The 18,120-nt window shown below is 38.0% G+C and overlaps 1 protein-coding gene across 2 annotated transcripts in view; it reads right to left on the reverse strand.

Moving 5' to 3' along the window:
- myo6b (myosin VIb) overlaps nt 1-18,120 on the reverse strand; it is a 71,318-nt gene that overhangs the window by 10,701 nt on the left and 42,497 nt on the right. Inside the window, exons 19-28 of one of the 2 annotated variants that reach the window (XM_067455369.1) lie at nt 17,940-17,978; nt 16,985-17,078; nt 14,517-14,647; nt 14,053-14,130; nt 13,772-13,901; nt 13,535-13,625; nt 13,073-13,223; nt 7,789-7,997; nt 3,638-3,716; nt 550-710 (exon numbers count right to left, since the gene is read on the reverse strand). In XM_067455369.1, coding sequence (XP_067311470.1) covers nt 550-710; nt 3,638-3,716; nt 7,789-7,997; nt 13,073-13,223; nt 13,535-13,625; nt 13,772-13,901; nt 14,053-14,130; nt 14,517-14,647; nt 16,985-17,078; nt 17,940-17,978 — 1,163 coding nt within the window. Of the gene's footprint in view, nt 1-549; nt 711-3,637; nt 3,717-7,788; nt 7,998-13,072; nt 13,224-13,534; nt 13,626-13,771; nt 13,902-14,052; nt 14,131-14,516; nt 14,648-16,984; nt 17,079-17,938; nt 17,979-18,120 lie in introns of those variants that run through there. The other variant, XR_010908034.1, reaches the window with a different exon arrangement.

Genomic DNA, 18,120 nt, shown 5'->3' on the forward strand with positions numbered 1-18,120 from the left:
GTTCTATGTCTTACATGTCTGTGAAGAACCAAGCACCAGTGGTACCATCACTGAATGGGGAGAAGAAGCACATAAAAAAAGATGTTTGGATGACAACACGGTCTTCTTAGCACCCAGTTAACATGTGTAATAACATCAAAAGAGCCTTTGATTTTATTATACATAAAGCAGGAACAGGCGACATTTCTTTGTCCACTTCCATTAACTAAATGAAATATGACTCCCGAGTGCTACACCACAGGCATCTCGTGTTTCTGTTTACCTGCTTTTGTAGAAACACGAGTTGGCCGCATTAAAAATGATTCATGGCATTTATGTAACGCTGTCTGGCAGAACCTTGTTCTTTGTTTGTTGTTCTGCAGTGGCTTGGGACCATACAGGCTCTTTTCAGATGGAAATCTCTGTATAAAAATATTGCAGATTTATGTGGGTTTTATGAATGGTAACATTCCGGCGTGGAGTTTTTCTTTGTTTGATTTCACCCGGTGATGCTGTTTGTGATGTAGACTTTATTATTTTATTATGGTGCGCCTGTGTGTTCGTGCATACCTGCGCAAGCTGGGGTCCATTTGAGCTTCATCCTGGATGAGTTCTGCCTCGCTCTGAGCGATCCTCATGGCCAACTCTCTGTCCCTCCTCTCCTGCTCCAACATGGTCTGTCTCTGAGTCTCTTCCTCTCGCTCCAGTGCCAGCTGCATCTCAACTTCAGCCTGGAACAACATACATTCACACAAATCAATATTACGCACACACAATCTCAACACCTTTGGCGTTTGCCACACCTGTGCCTTTGTTGTGTTCCAACTCGATGGAACACACAGAGACACAAGATACAACTGGGTCCCGGTAGGGGTGCCAACAGTAATGACCACATGCTTGAGTTTGGAGCATTGAACTGTGGTGGGCCAAAGAAAAATCTGAATGAGACTGACACCATCCATGTTAAAAAATAATAAAAAAGGATGGTTTTGAATGTCTGTTTGCAGGTGTCCTCACATTTTTGGGCCATTTTCTCCACACAGATGCTGATTGATTAGCTTCAGCTAAGCTAGACAAGCATCAAACTTCAAGAGTCAAGACCCAATTAAATAGTTTGACAAGTGCCATTTCTGTCCAGTGTTAATGCATTTCCCGTTGAATCCAGACATGACATGCTGAAGAACTTGTCACTTTTCTTAAAATAACCAATCTTTTTTCACACCCGTGAAATATAATGTGCTACTTGCAAGCAGAGGCAGGGGCATTCTCGTTCTAGAGAGCATTTGATTGCACAAAAATTTGGATATGCCCATGAGTGCTAGGATGAAGAATTTTTTGGGAGATTTTCCTGAAAGAGAAATTTCATTTTAAAAGCCTATACCTGCTAAAACCCTGATTTTGCTGACTTCCAGGAAGGCTGCGGAAGCTTTTTGGTCATTACATTTCTCTCTGCAATCAACATGATGCTGTTTAAGGCAGGCTACAGAATTCCCTCAATCTCCCCATCCAGTGGCGTCTGGTACATCTGAGGGAAGAGAGATTAGCGAGGTGGCCCTGCCCCAGACACACCGAAACCCATCTATAGCACTGCCCACTGAATAGATATTAAGCCATTACACGGCTGCTGTGTGCTAAGGTCTGATTAGGCATATAATCAAGGCTGTACTGCAGCCAACCGGCCTGGGATTCTATGTCTAGACTGCGTTAAAGGAAAAAGAAAGAAAAAGATTAAAAACAAATAAAATGAAAAGCATGGTTTTAGATGTGTAAGAACAGTCTGGGACAGAGTCCAACAGCACAGTCCAAAAGCAGAGCAGAGGAGTGATAGAAGAGAAAAGCTTAGATGAAACATTTTCATCAGAACTAACCTCTGCGAAAAAGAAGAATGATGCAGGCACTATTCTGTGGACAAAGCAAGGCAGCTGAGGTGTAATGCCCGTACAAAGCCATATATAGAGAGTGGGTTACAGCACACACTAGTCATGATAAATCTGAGCTATGAATCAAACTGCTAAAAGCAGGAGAGATGTGGTGGAAAACAGAGTGATATATTATGGCCGAAAATAACAGCGATAAAGATTTTATAAACAATGTGACAACAGTCTTTGAGTGAATTGCAAATGTTTTCTGTTGCAAAGGTCTTTACAATTGTTCTTGAATCCTTGAATAATCCATTTTCAAGACAACACAATAGAATACACTTTGATCATATATTTGATCATATGATCAAAGTTTATTCTATCACCTCAGCTTGAAAATACAATTGTTTTTGAATCCTTGAATAAATATAAGGCCTTTGCAACAGAAAACATTTGCAAATCACTCACTGTTGTCAGACTCTTTATAAAATCTTTATCTTTTTACATCTAAATCTTTTTACAGAAAATACAGAAAACACATTTAATGCATCAGAATAGAATCATAATAAAATAGAGAACTGTAACAAACTTTTAATAAACTAATTTGAATTGAGGTTGACTTTTAATAGAAATGGCACCACAACAACAAAAAAATAGAAAAAGACTTTATAATAAGCTGTCATTCATTAATAATAGTTCATGCTTCATCTAGCATGAGATATCCACTATTAATTGTAGTTGATAAAAATATAATTGTTCATTCATGAGAGTTCGAAATTTCAAAATTTTTAAATTAAATTTTAAATTTAATAAATGTATTTATTGTTAATTCATGTTAACAGATACCACTCCGGCAGAAGTAATGGCATTGTAACGGCATGAATACTATCTGGTTTATCGCAGAAACCAACCATTTTGTGTCTTAAGACATCAATGTGTCGCCACGAGCCGCAGGGTTTAATATGGATTCGTATGTGTATGTGATTTTTACTCTTATAGTGACTCTCATAAAAAAACACCCCATTGACATGCAATATACGAGCAACGGTTGGAGTTAAAAATCTTCATTTGTGTTCTACTGAAGAAAAAAACACACCTACATCTTGGATGCCCTGGTGGTAAGAAGATAATCGCATCTTAATTTTTTAGTGAACTATCCCTTTGAACATGAATGGAATATAAAATTAATATAATAAATACTGTGGTATACGGTGTATAAATACTGTGTGTGACTCAATAAAATATATCTGAATAAAATGAATTGTAATTGTAAAGGTCAATGGAATATAATATAATATAATATAATATAATAGAATAGAATAGAATAGAATAGAATAGAATAGAATAGAATAGAATAGAATAGAATAGAATAGAATAGAATAGAATAGAATAGAATAGAATAGAATAGAATAGAATAGATGCCTTTTTGTAGTGCGCAAAACATTTTTCGGTCAGCGTGGGCGGAAAAATGTCTCGACAGGACGATTCACCTAGAGGGCGCAACGCAAGCGAAGTCAGCCAAGCCCCCAAACACAGCATCACCATCAGGAGAGAGGGGACATAGGACTTTCACTCCGCAGACCCAGCATAATCCAGCCCCAGGAGGTAGGCAGGGGCTGATGAATAAACCCACAGGCCGCTGTGGCAGCTCAATACAGTCATGATTATGCCTGCAGAACAGGCAGTCCCGGTCAGCTCTGAACATGCCAGCGTGAGACGGAGTGGGCATTTGGTTTGCCGGAGGAGTCAGCGGACGAGAGGAATCAATACACAGAGGGTGCGCATATACACATACACACCTGCATGACTCGCTCTTCCTCTTCTCTTTTCTTTCTCTCCTCCTCCTCCTGTTTCCTCTTCTGCTCCATCTCGGCTTTCCTGATGGAAGAGAGATCGAGGGTGGACCGTTAATGAGTTACTCTGGTCTGCGGGGAATTATTTCGTCTGATCAATGACCCACAGGAAGGAATTTGAAAACACCCACATGTGGATTCACAATTGTCACAAAGAAACATGGGCCGCATTTAATTTTTGTAGTGCAAGCAAGGCCCTTAAATAGTAACTGAAAATGAAATTTTGTCTCAAAAGACCTATATATTAATATACATGTCACAAACAGCAAACAAAATCAGAGGTGCCTTTCTTTGTGCTTTGTTGATCATGGATTTGGGCATTTATATATGCATCCTTGCCAACCTTAAGACCTTGAAAATAGGGAGATTTGTAAGGAGTGGGATTGGGTGTACAAAAATGATACACTTTCAGTTAAATGTTTAGCTGCCCACAGTAAATGAGTGTGATTTGCATTACAGTGGGCCCAAAAGAGCACTAGTGAATTTTTTTGCATTTATAATTTGTAATTTATATCCTTAATTACAAATGGTATTATTCGCACGATTCTTTAAAAATCATTCTAATATGCCGATTGGGTGATCAAAAAACATTTATGCTTAATATTTTTTGTGGAAATCCTGACATGGTGGCTCCACCGGACAAGAGTGGTGCGACAAAATAAAAGACAATAGAACTAGTTATAATCCGTGATGTTGTCTACACTGGATGCGGCGCGATACGAGAGGAAAATCTCAGACAGTAAACTGATGCTTTGTTCTAATTATGATGTACTGACACAAAGGACAAATGCTTTGCTTTTACTTTTTTTTTCAGGATAAATAGAAAGTTCCAAAGAAAAGTCTTGTTATTCTTGTTTATATATATATTAGAGTACATCATTATCCTCAAGCCTAATTTTTAGGTCAAAATTCAAATTTAAATCCTAAGAGTTTTGGGCCCCACTGTACACAATTGAAAATGGACCTGGTAAGATTGTGTAATGGTGTCTAAAAGTTTGAAACTAAGGAAATCACAATACATTTTACAAGGAGCAGGTTAAATCTTATACCGGCATGGCAAACAACACTTCAAAAGTTCTCTAAATAAAAAGTGCAAAGAACTTAAGACTAATGCAAACTTGTAGCTGTTGTTAATGCAGGCCGACTGGTGTTGTCCAGCTCATTTTTGTGGTAGAAGCTCTCAATCAGTTAAACATGACTATAATATGGTCTTGCAGGATGTTTTTTGTAAGAATGGAATAGTAACTTAGTATATATCACCACTACTTATAAAGCTGTAATCTAATCCCATTTACAATACATAAAAACTTCTGAGAAGGTTTGAATTTTTGTGACCTGTTGCTTAAAGGGGCTATATGTATAATTTAGAAAACCTTGTTATTAGTTATTGTTATTAGAATGAGATTTTAGACTATGGTTTGAATTAATTCATTTTCTTTGCATGACACATTAACCTTACCATATACACTCACCTAAAGTATAATTAGGAACACCATACTAATACAGTTTGACCCCATTTCGCCTTAAGAACTGCCTTAAAGGGTTAGTTCACCCAAAAATGAAATGTATGTCATTAATGATCATATCCCTAATGTAGTTCCACACCCGTAAGACCTCCATTCATCTTCAGAACACAGTTTAAGATATTTTATATTTAGTCCGAGAGCGTATCCAAGTGTATGCACACTATACTGTCCATGTCCAGAAAGGGAATAAAAACATCATTAAAGTAGTCCACACATCAGTTAGTTAGTTAGAATCTCTTGAAGCGTCAAAAATACATTTTGGTCCAAAAATAACAAAAACTACGACTTTATTCAGCATTGTCTTCTCTTCTGTGAATCAGCGGATTGATTCATGATTTGGATTGCGTGTAAAACTGCCAAACTGCTGAAATCACGTGACATTGGTGATCCGAATCATGAATCAATCCGCTGATTCACGACCGTTTGAATCTTTATTTGATGTCTGAAAACAAACGCGGAAAAGACAATGCTGAATAAAGTCGTAGTTTTTGTTATTTTTGGACCAAAATGTATTTTCGATGCTTCATGAGATTCTAACTAACTAACTGATGTCACATATGGACTACTTTGATGATGTTTTTATCCCCTTTCTGGACATGGACAGTATATTGTGCCTACACTTGATATGCTCTCGGACTAAATATAAAATATCTTAAACTGTGTTCCCAAGATGAACTTTTCCGAAGGTCTTACGGGTGAGGAACGACATTAGGGTGAGTCATTAATGACATAAATTTCATTTTTGGGTGAACTAACCCTTTAGTTCTATCTGGCAATGATTCAACAAGGTGCTGAAAGCATTCTTTAGAAACATTGGCCCATATTGATAGGATAGCATCTTGCAGTTGATGGAGATTTGTGGGATGCACAAGGGACGAAGCTCCCATTCCACCCCATCCCAAAGATGCTCTATTGGGTTGAGATCTGGTGACTGTGGGGGCCATTTTAGTACAGTGAACTCATTGACATGTTCAAGAAACCAATTTGAAATGATTTGAGCTCTGTGACATGGTGCATTATCCTGCTGCAAGTAGCCATCAGAGGATGGGTACATGGTGGTCATAAACAGATGGATATAGTCAGAAAAAAATGCTCAGGTAAGCCGTGGCATTAAAACGATGTCCAATTGACACTAAGGGGCCTAAAGTGTGCCAAGAAAACATCCCCCACACCATTAAACCACCACCACCAGCCTGCACAGTGGTAACAAGGCATGATGGATCCATGTTTTCATTCTGTTTACGCCAAATTCTGACTCTACCATCTGAATGTCTCAACAGAAATCGAGACTCATCAGACCAGGCAACATTTTCCCAGTCTTCAAATGTCCAATTATGGTGAGCTCATGCAAATTGTAGCCTTTTTTTCCTATTTGTAGAGGAGATGAGTGGTACCCGGTGGGGTCTGTTGTAGCCCATCCGCCTCAAGGTTGTGCGTGTTGTGGCTTCACAAATGTTTTGCTGCATACCTCAGATGTAACAAGGCTTTATTTCAGTCGAAGTTGCTCTTCTATCAGCTTGAAACAGTCGGCCCATTCTCCTCTGACCTCTAGCATCAACAAGGCATTTTCGCCCACAGGACTGCCACATACTGGATGTTTTCCCCTTTTCACACCATTCTCTGTAAGCCCTAGAAATGGTTGTGCGTGAAAATCCCAGTAACTGAGCCGATTGTGAAATACTCAGACCGGCCCATCTGGCACCAACAACCATGACTCGCTCAAAAATGCTAAAATCACCTTTTTTTCTCATTCTGACATTCAGTTTGGAGTTCAGGAGATTGTCTTGAACAGGACCACACCCCTAAATGCATTGAAGCAACTGCCATTCGATTGGTTGATTTGATAATTGCATTAATGAGAAATTGAACAGGTGTTCCTAATAATCCTTCAGGTGAGTTTATAATCCTGGACATTGTATAAGCATTGACTTCATGCGTCATTGAAGAGAGACTCTCAGGAGCGCATGTAACCATCACATCCTTTCGATTTTGCCAACAAAAACTTCAACATAAAAAGTAAGTATTTATGAGTCCTTCACCTAAAAATCAGTATATAGGCTTTTATAAACAACTAGGAGGTCATGTTTTTACTATCTGGTCACACATTGGCAATACATTTTTTTAAAAGTACAAAGATTCATGGAAGAAAATTGTTATTTATAGCCCCTTTAAATGAAACTGTTAATTTAAATGAAATTGTTACAATTAAATCCAGATAATTTAGTAACCCGTTCGCAAGGGCTCGAGGGTCGACGGGCCACACCAAACATTAAATGACAGAAGTTGCTGTTGTTGCATATGCTGGTGTGGAAATATTCTTTGACAAGACTATAAACATAGAAATATCATCATGACCTGATTCGTGAAACGATGACAGATGCTGTCCATGACAGCAGGCTCTGGAGAATGCATAAGAGAGAGCAGGTCAAGCCGAACCCTCCAGTGATGTATTAATCTTTCTGCCAATCCCCTCCTACACCCTTTTTTTCAGCTCCTGTTCTTCTTTCAAATGTGCTGGGACTCTGACCTAATGTACGGTTCATCCTATACGAAACTTGTGACGTGACTCACATGCGGCGGTCTTCTTCCTCCTGTTTGCGTAACTGCTCCTCTTCTTCGCGTCTCTTCCGCTCTCTCTCCATCTCCTCCTGGATGCGCTTGAGTCTCTCCGTCTCCTCCTGCTCCTGCTTTTTCTTCTGCATTGAGGAGAGGAGCTGTTCCGAACGTTTCACCAGACCCTCATATTCTTGCTCAATCTCTTTGCGGCTCATCACCGTGGACTGAAAGTAAAGACAAAAAGTGTGTTGAATGGATTCTATTTGATTTATTTGAGTATATATTTATAATGTCTGCTACAGAGCAAGTGTTTCGGCAGACCCATGATTCAAACCTATATCTTTTTTGAGATATTCATTAAAAGAACTGGCTCATGACTGGCTTATGACATGAAATCTTGATTCACTAAAAAGAAGAGGCCCTTGAGAGACTTTTTCAGACTTCACTGGTTACGTTTATGTTGAACTCAATAAAAAGACAAACTTATGAGAGCTTCAGTTTTCGATACAATAAAACTGGATGTTGATTTATACTGCCAAGCTCCAAATTGGTGAAAAAGTACCATAAAAGCATTTCATACAATTGAAACAACAGCGATTAACTTACCACAGCCAAATCTTTCAAGGGCAAGTATTCTATCAATGTCCATCAAAAACATTCTCAATGGAATAAATCTGCTTCCAAAAGGTACTTTGGAGAGAGAACAATCACGGCCACCATATTGAAGGGTCAAACCAAACCAAAGTGCTCAGCAATAGTAATTCCAAAGGGCTATTGGTAATGAAGGCTTTTGAAAGGTACAACTGATGTACACTTTGCTCCCATATTTCTTTGTGCAGTTTTAACTAGTTTAGCACCTGTGACGGGTTAAGAGAGAAAATAAAATTTCCTTAATTTCAAGGTCACTGCATAATCCTTTTTTAAATTATCCTAACAGGAGCAGAAGGGCAGTTTTTTTAAGCATATTTCACAAGTTGAATATATTCTGAAGTACAGTATATACAATTTAATTAAGACAATTGAAAAATAACGCTGGTCAAAATTAGAGAACACTTTCAGATACCTTCAAGCTTTGGGTGTTAATCTGGCATTTGGTGCTAATTTCTGTAATAATCTGGCAAACTCTATTTAACTTGAAGCAAACTTTCCAATTTTCACTGACTTTGCAAGATGGCAAGCCACTCTAAGGTTACTGAAACCCTTTGACACCAGGTTGTCCATATGAAGGCCAATGGGATGACCCTTTCAGCTGTTGCAAAAGAAGTTGGTCATTCCAAATCTGTAATTTCTAGAATATTGAAGCTTTACAAAGACACTAATTCATTCAAGTACCAAAAAAGGTACGCAAGACCAATGCACGAGAGGACAGGGCAATGCAGAGACTTTCAATGTGGAATCGGTTCAACACTGCAGCTGGAATTACTCAGCAGTTCAGAGCTGAACACAGTAAGGATCTGTTTTGCCATACAGTGTCTTGTCATTTAAGAGAATTCAGACTGAATGCTCACTCTGCAGTGACCAAGCCTCTCATCAGCAGAAAGAATCAAAAGGCTAGACTAACCTTTGCTGAGGCGCCTGTTGTGTGAACAGAGGAGAACTGGTCCAAAGTTAATTTTAGTGATGAATGCAAGTTTAATTTGGAAAACGTTATAAAACGTCTGATGGAAAACGTTATAAAGACTGAAGCCAAAGTGCCTAAAGAAGTGGCATGGTTTTGAGGATGTTTCTGCAGCAGGATTTGGGCCTATTATACAGCTACATGGCAGACCCTCAGAACCTGTTTATCAGAACCTCCTTCGGCAACATGTGCTTCCTTCACTGCGAGCGTCTCCCAATCAGCCCGCAATTTTTATGCAAGACAATGCCCCCTATCACACTGCAAAACGGGTAAAGCAGTTCCTTGAAAGTTAGAAAGTTCTAATAAACAGCCAATATCCTAGTAATATGCATGCTAATAAGCAACTAGTTAATAGTTAATAACTGAACCTTAAAATAAAGTGTTACCAACTTTATTTATAATACTGTTGAACTTTCTTTCTTCGCAATCAAATTTCTTAGGCAATCAAAGAAGCCAGTCTCAATGGTTTATGCAATGTGATTTCTTTGGCAAAAAAAAAAGAAAGCAATAGAAGAAGCACGATAATTGTGGTGTGAAAAATCTGATATCGTGACAGCCCGTACACACACACACACACACACACACACACACACACACACACACACACACACACACACACACACACACACACACACACACACACACACACACACACACACACACACACACACACACACACACACACACACACACACACACACGTCGTGTTTCCATGTTTTATGGGGACTTTCCATAGGCGTAATGGATTTCATACTGTACAAACTGTACATCCTATCCCCCTACACTGCCCCTGCCCCTAAACCTACCCATCACAGGAAACATTCTGCATTTTTACTTTCTTAAAAAAAACTCCTTCTGTGTGATTTATAAGATGTTTTCCTCATGGGGACCTAAAAATGTCCCCACAAGGACAAGGTTTTCGGATATTGCCATCTTTGTGGGGACATTTTGTCCCCATAACGTAGGGATTACCAGGCCACACACACACACACACACACACACACACACACACACACACACACACACACATACATTATATATATATACATATCTCTTAGACATGGGAGTATGCTTGCTTCTTTATATGCTTTACTATTGTCAAGCAGTGTATACAACTGTGCACAACACAGAAGTGCTTTCCAAGGAACAGTGTTTTGGTCCCATATAGCCTTCACCCCTTTTCTCTCACTCTGAGGGTTAACACTTCAAAAGGGATTAAGGCATAGAGATGAGTCCTTCAGAAAGGAACGCAGGCACAATGGTCTCGAGAGTCAGCTCACTTTCTCATTAATTTGGAATGATTTACTTTAAATGCAGTTTAACAGCATCAGGTTATGTTGGAACATAAGTAGAAGATGAGTAAATATTGAAATAACATAGGCACAATCTACCCAAGTGTCAAAGTTAGATGCAAACAGGCTAAATAATGTGATTTTAGCCTGTTTGTATATGGAATATTTGACATTGGCTGTCTAACTTTGACACTTGGGTAATTGAACTTGTAAATTCAATATTTACTCATCTACTTTTGTATTATAATAAAGTATTTTTTGTATTTAATGGAGAAAACAAATCACAGAAGTTTAAAATGTATCATGGTAAAAGTTATGGAAAGCAACAAGCACTATTCAGACTATTACCTCTTTCTAAAATTTCTAAAATCTATTCCTTTGCTTTGTGCAAACAAGAGATTCAACTGATTCAACATCTATGAGATTACTGACAAACAAAACTCCATTCACTAACCCCTCTGCCTGGATACTTAGTATCCGAATTACATGTGCCATAACAACCCCTTTTTTCTATAAAAAAAAAAAAAAAGATTGACGGACAGAACTGCAGATAAAATCAAGACAGAGCAGCATATTCCCTGCTGGCTGAATGACCTGCCTAACTCAACATGAGCAGTCTTTACACTTGACACATAAATAATAACACTTTCTATTCTATTTCTATTATTTCTTTTATCTACTATATTAAAAACAGTGCTGTACTAGACTAACTGGGACTTGTCACAGTACATAAATATTGTTGCTCTTTTGTTGATTCAACTGCTTACATTGTTGCTTTAGACAAGACGGTCTGCTAAATGATTAAATGCAAATATAAATGCAATTTGATTGGGTATTTGGGTAGTCAGTCATTTATGTGAAGAAAGAAATTAGAACGCTATATACCAAATACACAAACATTCAAGTTATTCACCAAAAATATTCTCACAACTTGTCACATTGTCATTAATTGTGCTTGTTTTCAACAATAAAAATGATGCATTTTCACTGATTATGCACTAATGACAAAACTGTATTATAAGATGACTTAGAATATACTGTGTCAGTCATTTATTTTAAATGCATAATGTTTTTGTGTACTTTTAGAAACTTGACAGTATAAATCACCATCCACTTTCAATGAATGCAAAAGAGAAGTTTGGACATTCTGCCTAAATAACTCTTTTTATCCATGAAGGAAGAAAGAAAATAAGAAGTTGAAACAACATAAGGGTGAGTAAATTATGACAGATGCCGCCACTTGGGTTCACTCAACAGCGGTTGCTTAGCCTCGTTAAAGAAATATGAACAGTTTCGCATTTCAAAGTGAAGAAAGTGCCAGCAACTCAGTGGTTATTCGTCATCTCGACGACAGCGGCAACACTGGGCCACATGCACCGCAGTTGTATTAATATCCTGCAGATATTCATTAAACCTGGATGTGGATTTTGTGCCATCTGGCAGAGCAGCAGAGGAGCATGGAGGGATGCGAGCATTGTGAATGATCATTGTACCGCGGGGGGCAGGGACTCAATGACAAGGTCCGTCTCACCCCCTAACGCTAGATGAGTTAGCGCTAACGTGTTGAATGACAGCCATTGACACAATCTGCGTTATTAGCAAGGGAGGCCACAGTAATCTCCAGCCCAGATGGTAAGGTAATAGAAGCTACTGCCAATCAAAAGCCAGATGCTAATCAAAAAGTGCTATGCTAATAACAAAGAGGGCTATCACGGGTGTAGAAGTGCAGAGCGCATCTCATTTAGAGGGAGGAACGGAGTGTTCAGGTAGAAAAGTTTCAGCTCTGGTGCCAGCTATCTATCAGGGAGAGGGCGCAATGTCTCTCGAGCTCCCTGTCAATAATGCACTCAGAGTCTGACAGATGAGGTTGGGCTCCACGTTGAGAATACAACAATGCATATACTGCATTCAATCAGCCGCAGCTGAAAGTTCGGGGGAAGGCAAGAAATCAACACTAGAAACGGCATAATGCGGCAAAACCTTGAAAATCGACTTGACAGCGTGTGGAGCGAATGTCAATGATGATCTGCAGACAGAAAACTCATTGTCAGACTGTCGATTTGCATACTTTGTATTTATTTACTCTGCTGAGTGCTATATTTGCTCTAAATGAAAAGTGTCTGCTCTCTTTCTTTGGTCCCTATAAAGAGACAATTCTAGAGACGAGAGAGAGAGACTGGAAGCTGGCAGACAAATCTAGCCACAGCTTTAGACCGCCTTCATCAGGACATGGAAAAACACACACACCAGTTGAATTATGCATGGAAACTGATATACGAACGAAGGCTAAGAAAAGAGCTACACCGCGTAACATCATTGTGCTTTGTAAGCTGGAGGAGGTGAAAAGGGGGTGTGTCAAACTTGGGCGGTTTCCAGTGGAAAACCTCACCTTGATCTTGGCCATTAGGGCGTCGGTGGAGACAACCAGTTCCTCGACCTGTTTGCTCATTTCCGGTTTACACTCTTTGAGTCCATTCACAGCCTCGTTGAACTCCTCCATCCTCTTCCTCAAATTTTTCACCTTCACCAGGCCATCAATTCTGACACATTAGAACAGGGACAATGTTGTTGATTTTTTAGTCCAGCCTATGCATTTAGCCATGATTAGCATGTTTTTGTTTGTTTTTTACTTCTACTGTATTTCAAGGTGTAATCAAATTTGTACTTTTCTTGAAAATGGGATAGCTACATGTTACACTGGGGTATCTACACCAGGTAACTACATATTACACTGGGGTAGCTACACCCAGCTACACCTGGGGTAGCTACACCAGGTAAGGTTTAAAACTGAAAATGTACCTTTGTGAAAAGTAATATCTTTTCAAGGTGTAATGCTGGTGTGAGTACATACCGAGACTTGTGTCTTCTTTTGCACAGCCACATGCGAACAGTCTTCTGAATCTTGATGCAAGCACTGGCCCTGTAGTTCATTTTGTTCCTCACTGAGGCAAGTGAAAGAGAGAGGAAGAAGATGCTTACTCATCAACAGCATCAAACTGTAACACTGCAAAGGTGAATGGGAGGTTGTGGGATGCTTCTAATTGCTTTCATGAAAGGCAGTTTGCTGGGGTTATGAAGGGTGACGTACATTTAATAACTGACAGTGTGCACCACTGGACCTTCTTCCAGCGACTGCACACCAGCCACTTATTGACCCGTTTTACAAGCTCGGCCAGGTGCTCCGGATCAGACTTCATGATCTGGTCGAACTCTGCAAACTGAGGCAAACACACACACACGTTGAGATTTATGCAGCTGCATTCTGGTTTACGAGGTGCCCATGTGGGCCAGCTTAATGAAACAGGATAGCGGTTTTAATGGTCTTGTATTATTCTAATGCTCATGAGAAATACTGTGAGAAATTATCACCTTCCCGGGACGGAAAAAAACCCTGGTCAAGCCAAACTTGTAATCGTTCTCGTTGAGGCCCAGTGCTTTAAACAGAGCCTGCGGAAGGAGACAATACAATCAGACAGTGGAACGCATACTTTATTAAATGGCTTTCAGAGATCAACAAGAATGGCATTACGGTCTCGGGCCAGTGCTTACGCTATTATGTTTCAGGGTATGTAAAAAAAATTATGATGAAGTAAACATTTTACATTTAACTGTGTGTGTATGATTAAAATGCAAAATACTACTGATGATAAACCACTATAATTTATCATGGAAATCAATGAGGGATTACTCTGTACGTGCTTTAAAAAGAAAAAAAGGATATGAAAGGTCATATAGTCTTCATCTATCATACTAATCCTAATTACCAACACAAGCATATCAGATGAATCACAATCAGAATAGAATGAGATGCTAAATAAACAATAGAGCTTTACTTTGCAAAAGAGTCGCGGATCAAGCCTTGTGAGCTTGTTGGGCATGTACTGCTTGTACATGTTGTAAAGCTCATGAAACGGAGCTCGGGAAGGGAAGCCACCCTGCATCAGGTCCAGCACTGATACCATGCCTGAGAGGAGAAGAGAAGTACAGATAATGTAGCCCTAGAGCTGAAGCATGAACCAAGTTTACAAGGAAGATTCAACATCTTATTCTTAGTAATGTGCAGTCAACCGGTACCTGAACACTGTGTGCTTGCCTTTGTCAACAAAATTCCCAGACTGAGCAGAATAAACCTAGACACAAGTACTTACTTGCTTGCTAGTAGGCAAATAGCTGACAAGTTCATGAGTCAAAATGTACCTCATGTGATCCACAACTAGTCAATAAAGGTATCACACTATTTGGCTAAACGACATTTTAGTGCAGCTTCTAAGATATATACCTACTCGATAACACTCTCTATGAAGCCTCTATTTATAATGCATTATAATACAAGAATAATGCCTTATAAACAACCCTATACTATGTTGTATCATCTGATAAATATTCATAACAACAGTTACAAATGACTGATGACAACTTTATATATGGTTTTTTTTTTGTTTGTTTGTTTTTTTTACTTTGCAAAAGTAGAAGTAGAATGATACTTTGCAGTTTTTAAGTAAACATGTCAAGATATGAGACATGGGACATAAAAGATATGAAACTATGGGATATTTAATCCATTATAACTTAAATGGTTTAAAATCATGTCGATTGCGAGTTATAAATCATCATACTCTTAATACAAACCCAATTGCAAAAAAGTTGGGACACTGTACAAATTGTGAATAAAAAAAGGAATGCAATAATTTACAAATCTCATACATTTATTCACAATAGAATATAGATAACATATCAAATGTTGAAAGTAAGACATTTGTAATGTCATGCCAAATATGGGCTCATTTTGGATTTATGAGAGCTACACATTCCAAAAAAGTTGGCACAGGTAGCAATATGATGCCAGAAAAGTAATATGTACATATAAGGAACAGCTGGAGGACCAATTGTAACTTTTTGAGTCTCTCAGAAGTCAAGATGGGCAGAGGATTATCAATTCCCCCAATGCAGTGGCAAAAAATAGTAGAGCAATATCAGAAAAGGAGTTTCTCCGAGAAAAAATGTGAAGAGTTTGAAGTTATCATCATCTAAATTGCATAATATCATCCAAAGATTCAGAGAATCTGGAACAATTTCTGTGCGTAAGGGTCAAGGCCGGAAAACCATACTGGATGCCCGTGATCTTAGGGTCTTTAGATGGCACTGCATCACATACAGGAATACTACTGTAATGGAAATCACAACATTCAGACTGCTTCTAGGAATACTTCTAGAAAACGGTCAACACAATCCACCGTGCCATTCGCTGTTGCAGGCTAAAACTCTATAGGTCAAAAAAGAAGCTATATCTAAACATGATCCAGAAGCACAGATTTGGTGCAAATCTGAAAACATTTGGTGCATCATAAAGAGGAAGATGTGACAAAGAAGATCTAAGACAGTTGAGCAACTAGAAGCCTGTATTAGGCAAGAATAAGACAACATTCCTATTCCTAAACTTGAGCAACTTGTCTCCTCAGTCCCCAGACGTTTATAAAAAGAAGAGGGGATGCCACACAGTGGCCTTGTACCAACTTTTTTAAGATGTGTTGATGCCATGAAATTTAAAATCAACTTATTTCCCCCTTAAAATTATAAATTTTCTCAGTTTAATCATTTGATATATCATCGATGTTGTATTCTGAGAAAAATATTGAAATTTGAATCACAATTTGTACAGTATTATTACTGTTGTTAGGATTATTCATGAGATTATACAGCACATTATATGGTTAAGTATGTATTATAATGAATTAAGAATATCTTTATATGTTTATAAAAGTAGGCTTCATCTAGTGTTATAATGCATTGTACTTTAAAAGTTATAACCACAAATAGGTAAGTATTATAATGTATTGTAACTGTTGTTATGATTATTTATCAGATGATACAACATATTATAAGTTTTAAGGTTGTAATGCATTAAGAATACACTTAAAATGCATTATGATTACAGGCTTCATAGAAAGTTTTACGATATACTCTTCTGTCTCTTGCCAGAAAGTTTATTTCTAAAACTTTGTCAACAGCCGATTTAATACAATAACAAAAACCTTCAAAACACTTGTGTGGTAACGCCACCTCCAAAAGATAATGAAAAATCAGTGGAGCTCACATTTAATATGGCCGCTCCATAGGCAACCCCGGGATTTGTTTAAAAAAAAGAAAAAGAAAAAGATAAAAAAAGAACGCTTCCAACTGATGATTGCTGTGTATGCTGTGTGTGATGGGTTTTCTTAAATTGAAATATTTGAAGCATTACCACAAGTGCTGCAAGATGAATTGGAAAGTGAAAAAAACACCTATATAATCATATACATACCCGAGCACTGCAGCTGAGACAAAATCTGAGCTCCTTCAAACTGGTGGCTCACCATCTTCAGATTAGGCTTCACACAACGGATGAAACTAGAGCCCTTTACAATGCATACACATGAGAAGTTATTAAATTTTAACAGAGAACAAACAATATTGTATTTATCACTAAGCATGACAAGAAGGCCATATGGTCTGGTCACATATCTAGGATTGGAACAGAAATAAACGATAGCACGGTAAACCTTTTTTAGAGGTACACATTGAAAGGTTTGGGGTTGGAATTTTTGATCTTATGCTCACCAACTGTGCATTTTTGAAATAACAAATACAGTAAACAGCAGTAATAATGTGAAATATAACAATTTAAAATATCTGTTCTGTTTTAAGAATGAATTACAGTTTTAATATGAATTTCTTCAGTGTCACATTTTTCAAAAAATGTGTTTTTGTGGAAACTGTGAAGCACTTTTTTCAGGATTATTTGATGACGAAAGTTCAAAAGAATAGTATTTATTTGAAATAGCGTATACATCTTTTGTAACAGTATGAATGTATTTCCTTTTATTTTAAAACAAATTACTGCATCCTTGCTTAATAAATAAAATTAGCTTTTGAACAGTAGTATAAATGGGAGTCCATAACAAATATTTTAGTTTCTACTATTGTTAGAAACTCACAGCAGTTTTTTTTTTTTGCATCACAGTCTGTGAAAGTCCATACAGCCTATTCTGGCCAATTTAGACAAGGAATATACAGTCATGTGAAGTAAACAACCCCTTTTTTTGCTGCTTTAATGTGCCATTTACCAGTGCCATAAATCAGCAATTGTTATATTGCATTCTTTGCTGTGCCTCCTGGTTTGTGGCATGCATTAGACACACTCAGAAATAAGCAAAACAAGTGGCTAACATTTTTTAAATAATGAATAACCAATGAATAACATTAAATGCATTACTCACTGTACTGCGAAGCTTTTCAAGTAGAAGGTTCAGTTGGGTCTATGAAATTTGATCAGAAAAGAAAATGTGAGAGTGAATCCTGTACATTTTAATTAAAGGGGGGGTGAAATGCTGTTTCATGCATACTGAGCTTTTTACACTGTTAAAGACTTAGATTCCCATCCTAAACATAGACCAAGTT

The sequence above is a fragment of the Pseudorasbora parva genome, chromosome 10 (assembly GCF_024679245.1).
Source record: "Pseudorasbora parva isolate DD20220531a chromosome 10, ASM2467924v1, whole genome shotgun sequence".
In the NCBI taxonomy this organism is placed as follows: domain Eukaryota; kingdom Metazoa; phylum Chordata; class Actinopteri; order Cypriniformes; family Gobionidae; genus Pseudorasbora; species Pseudorasbora parva.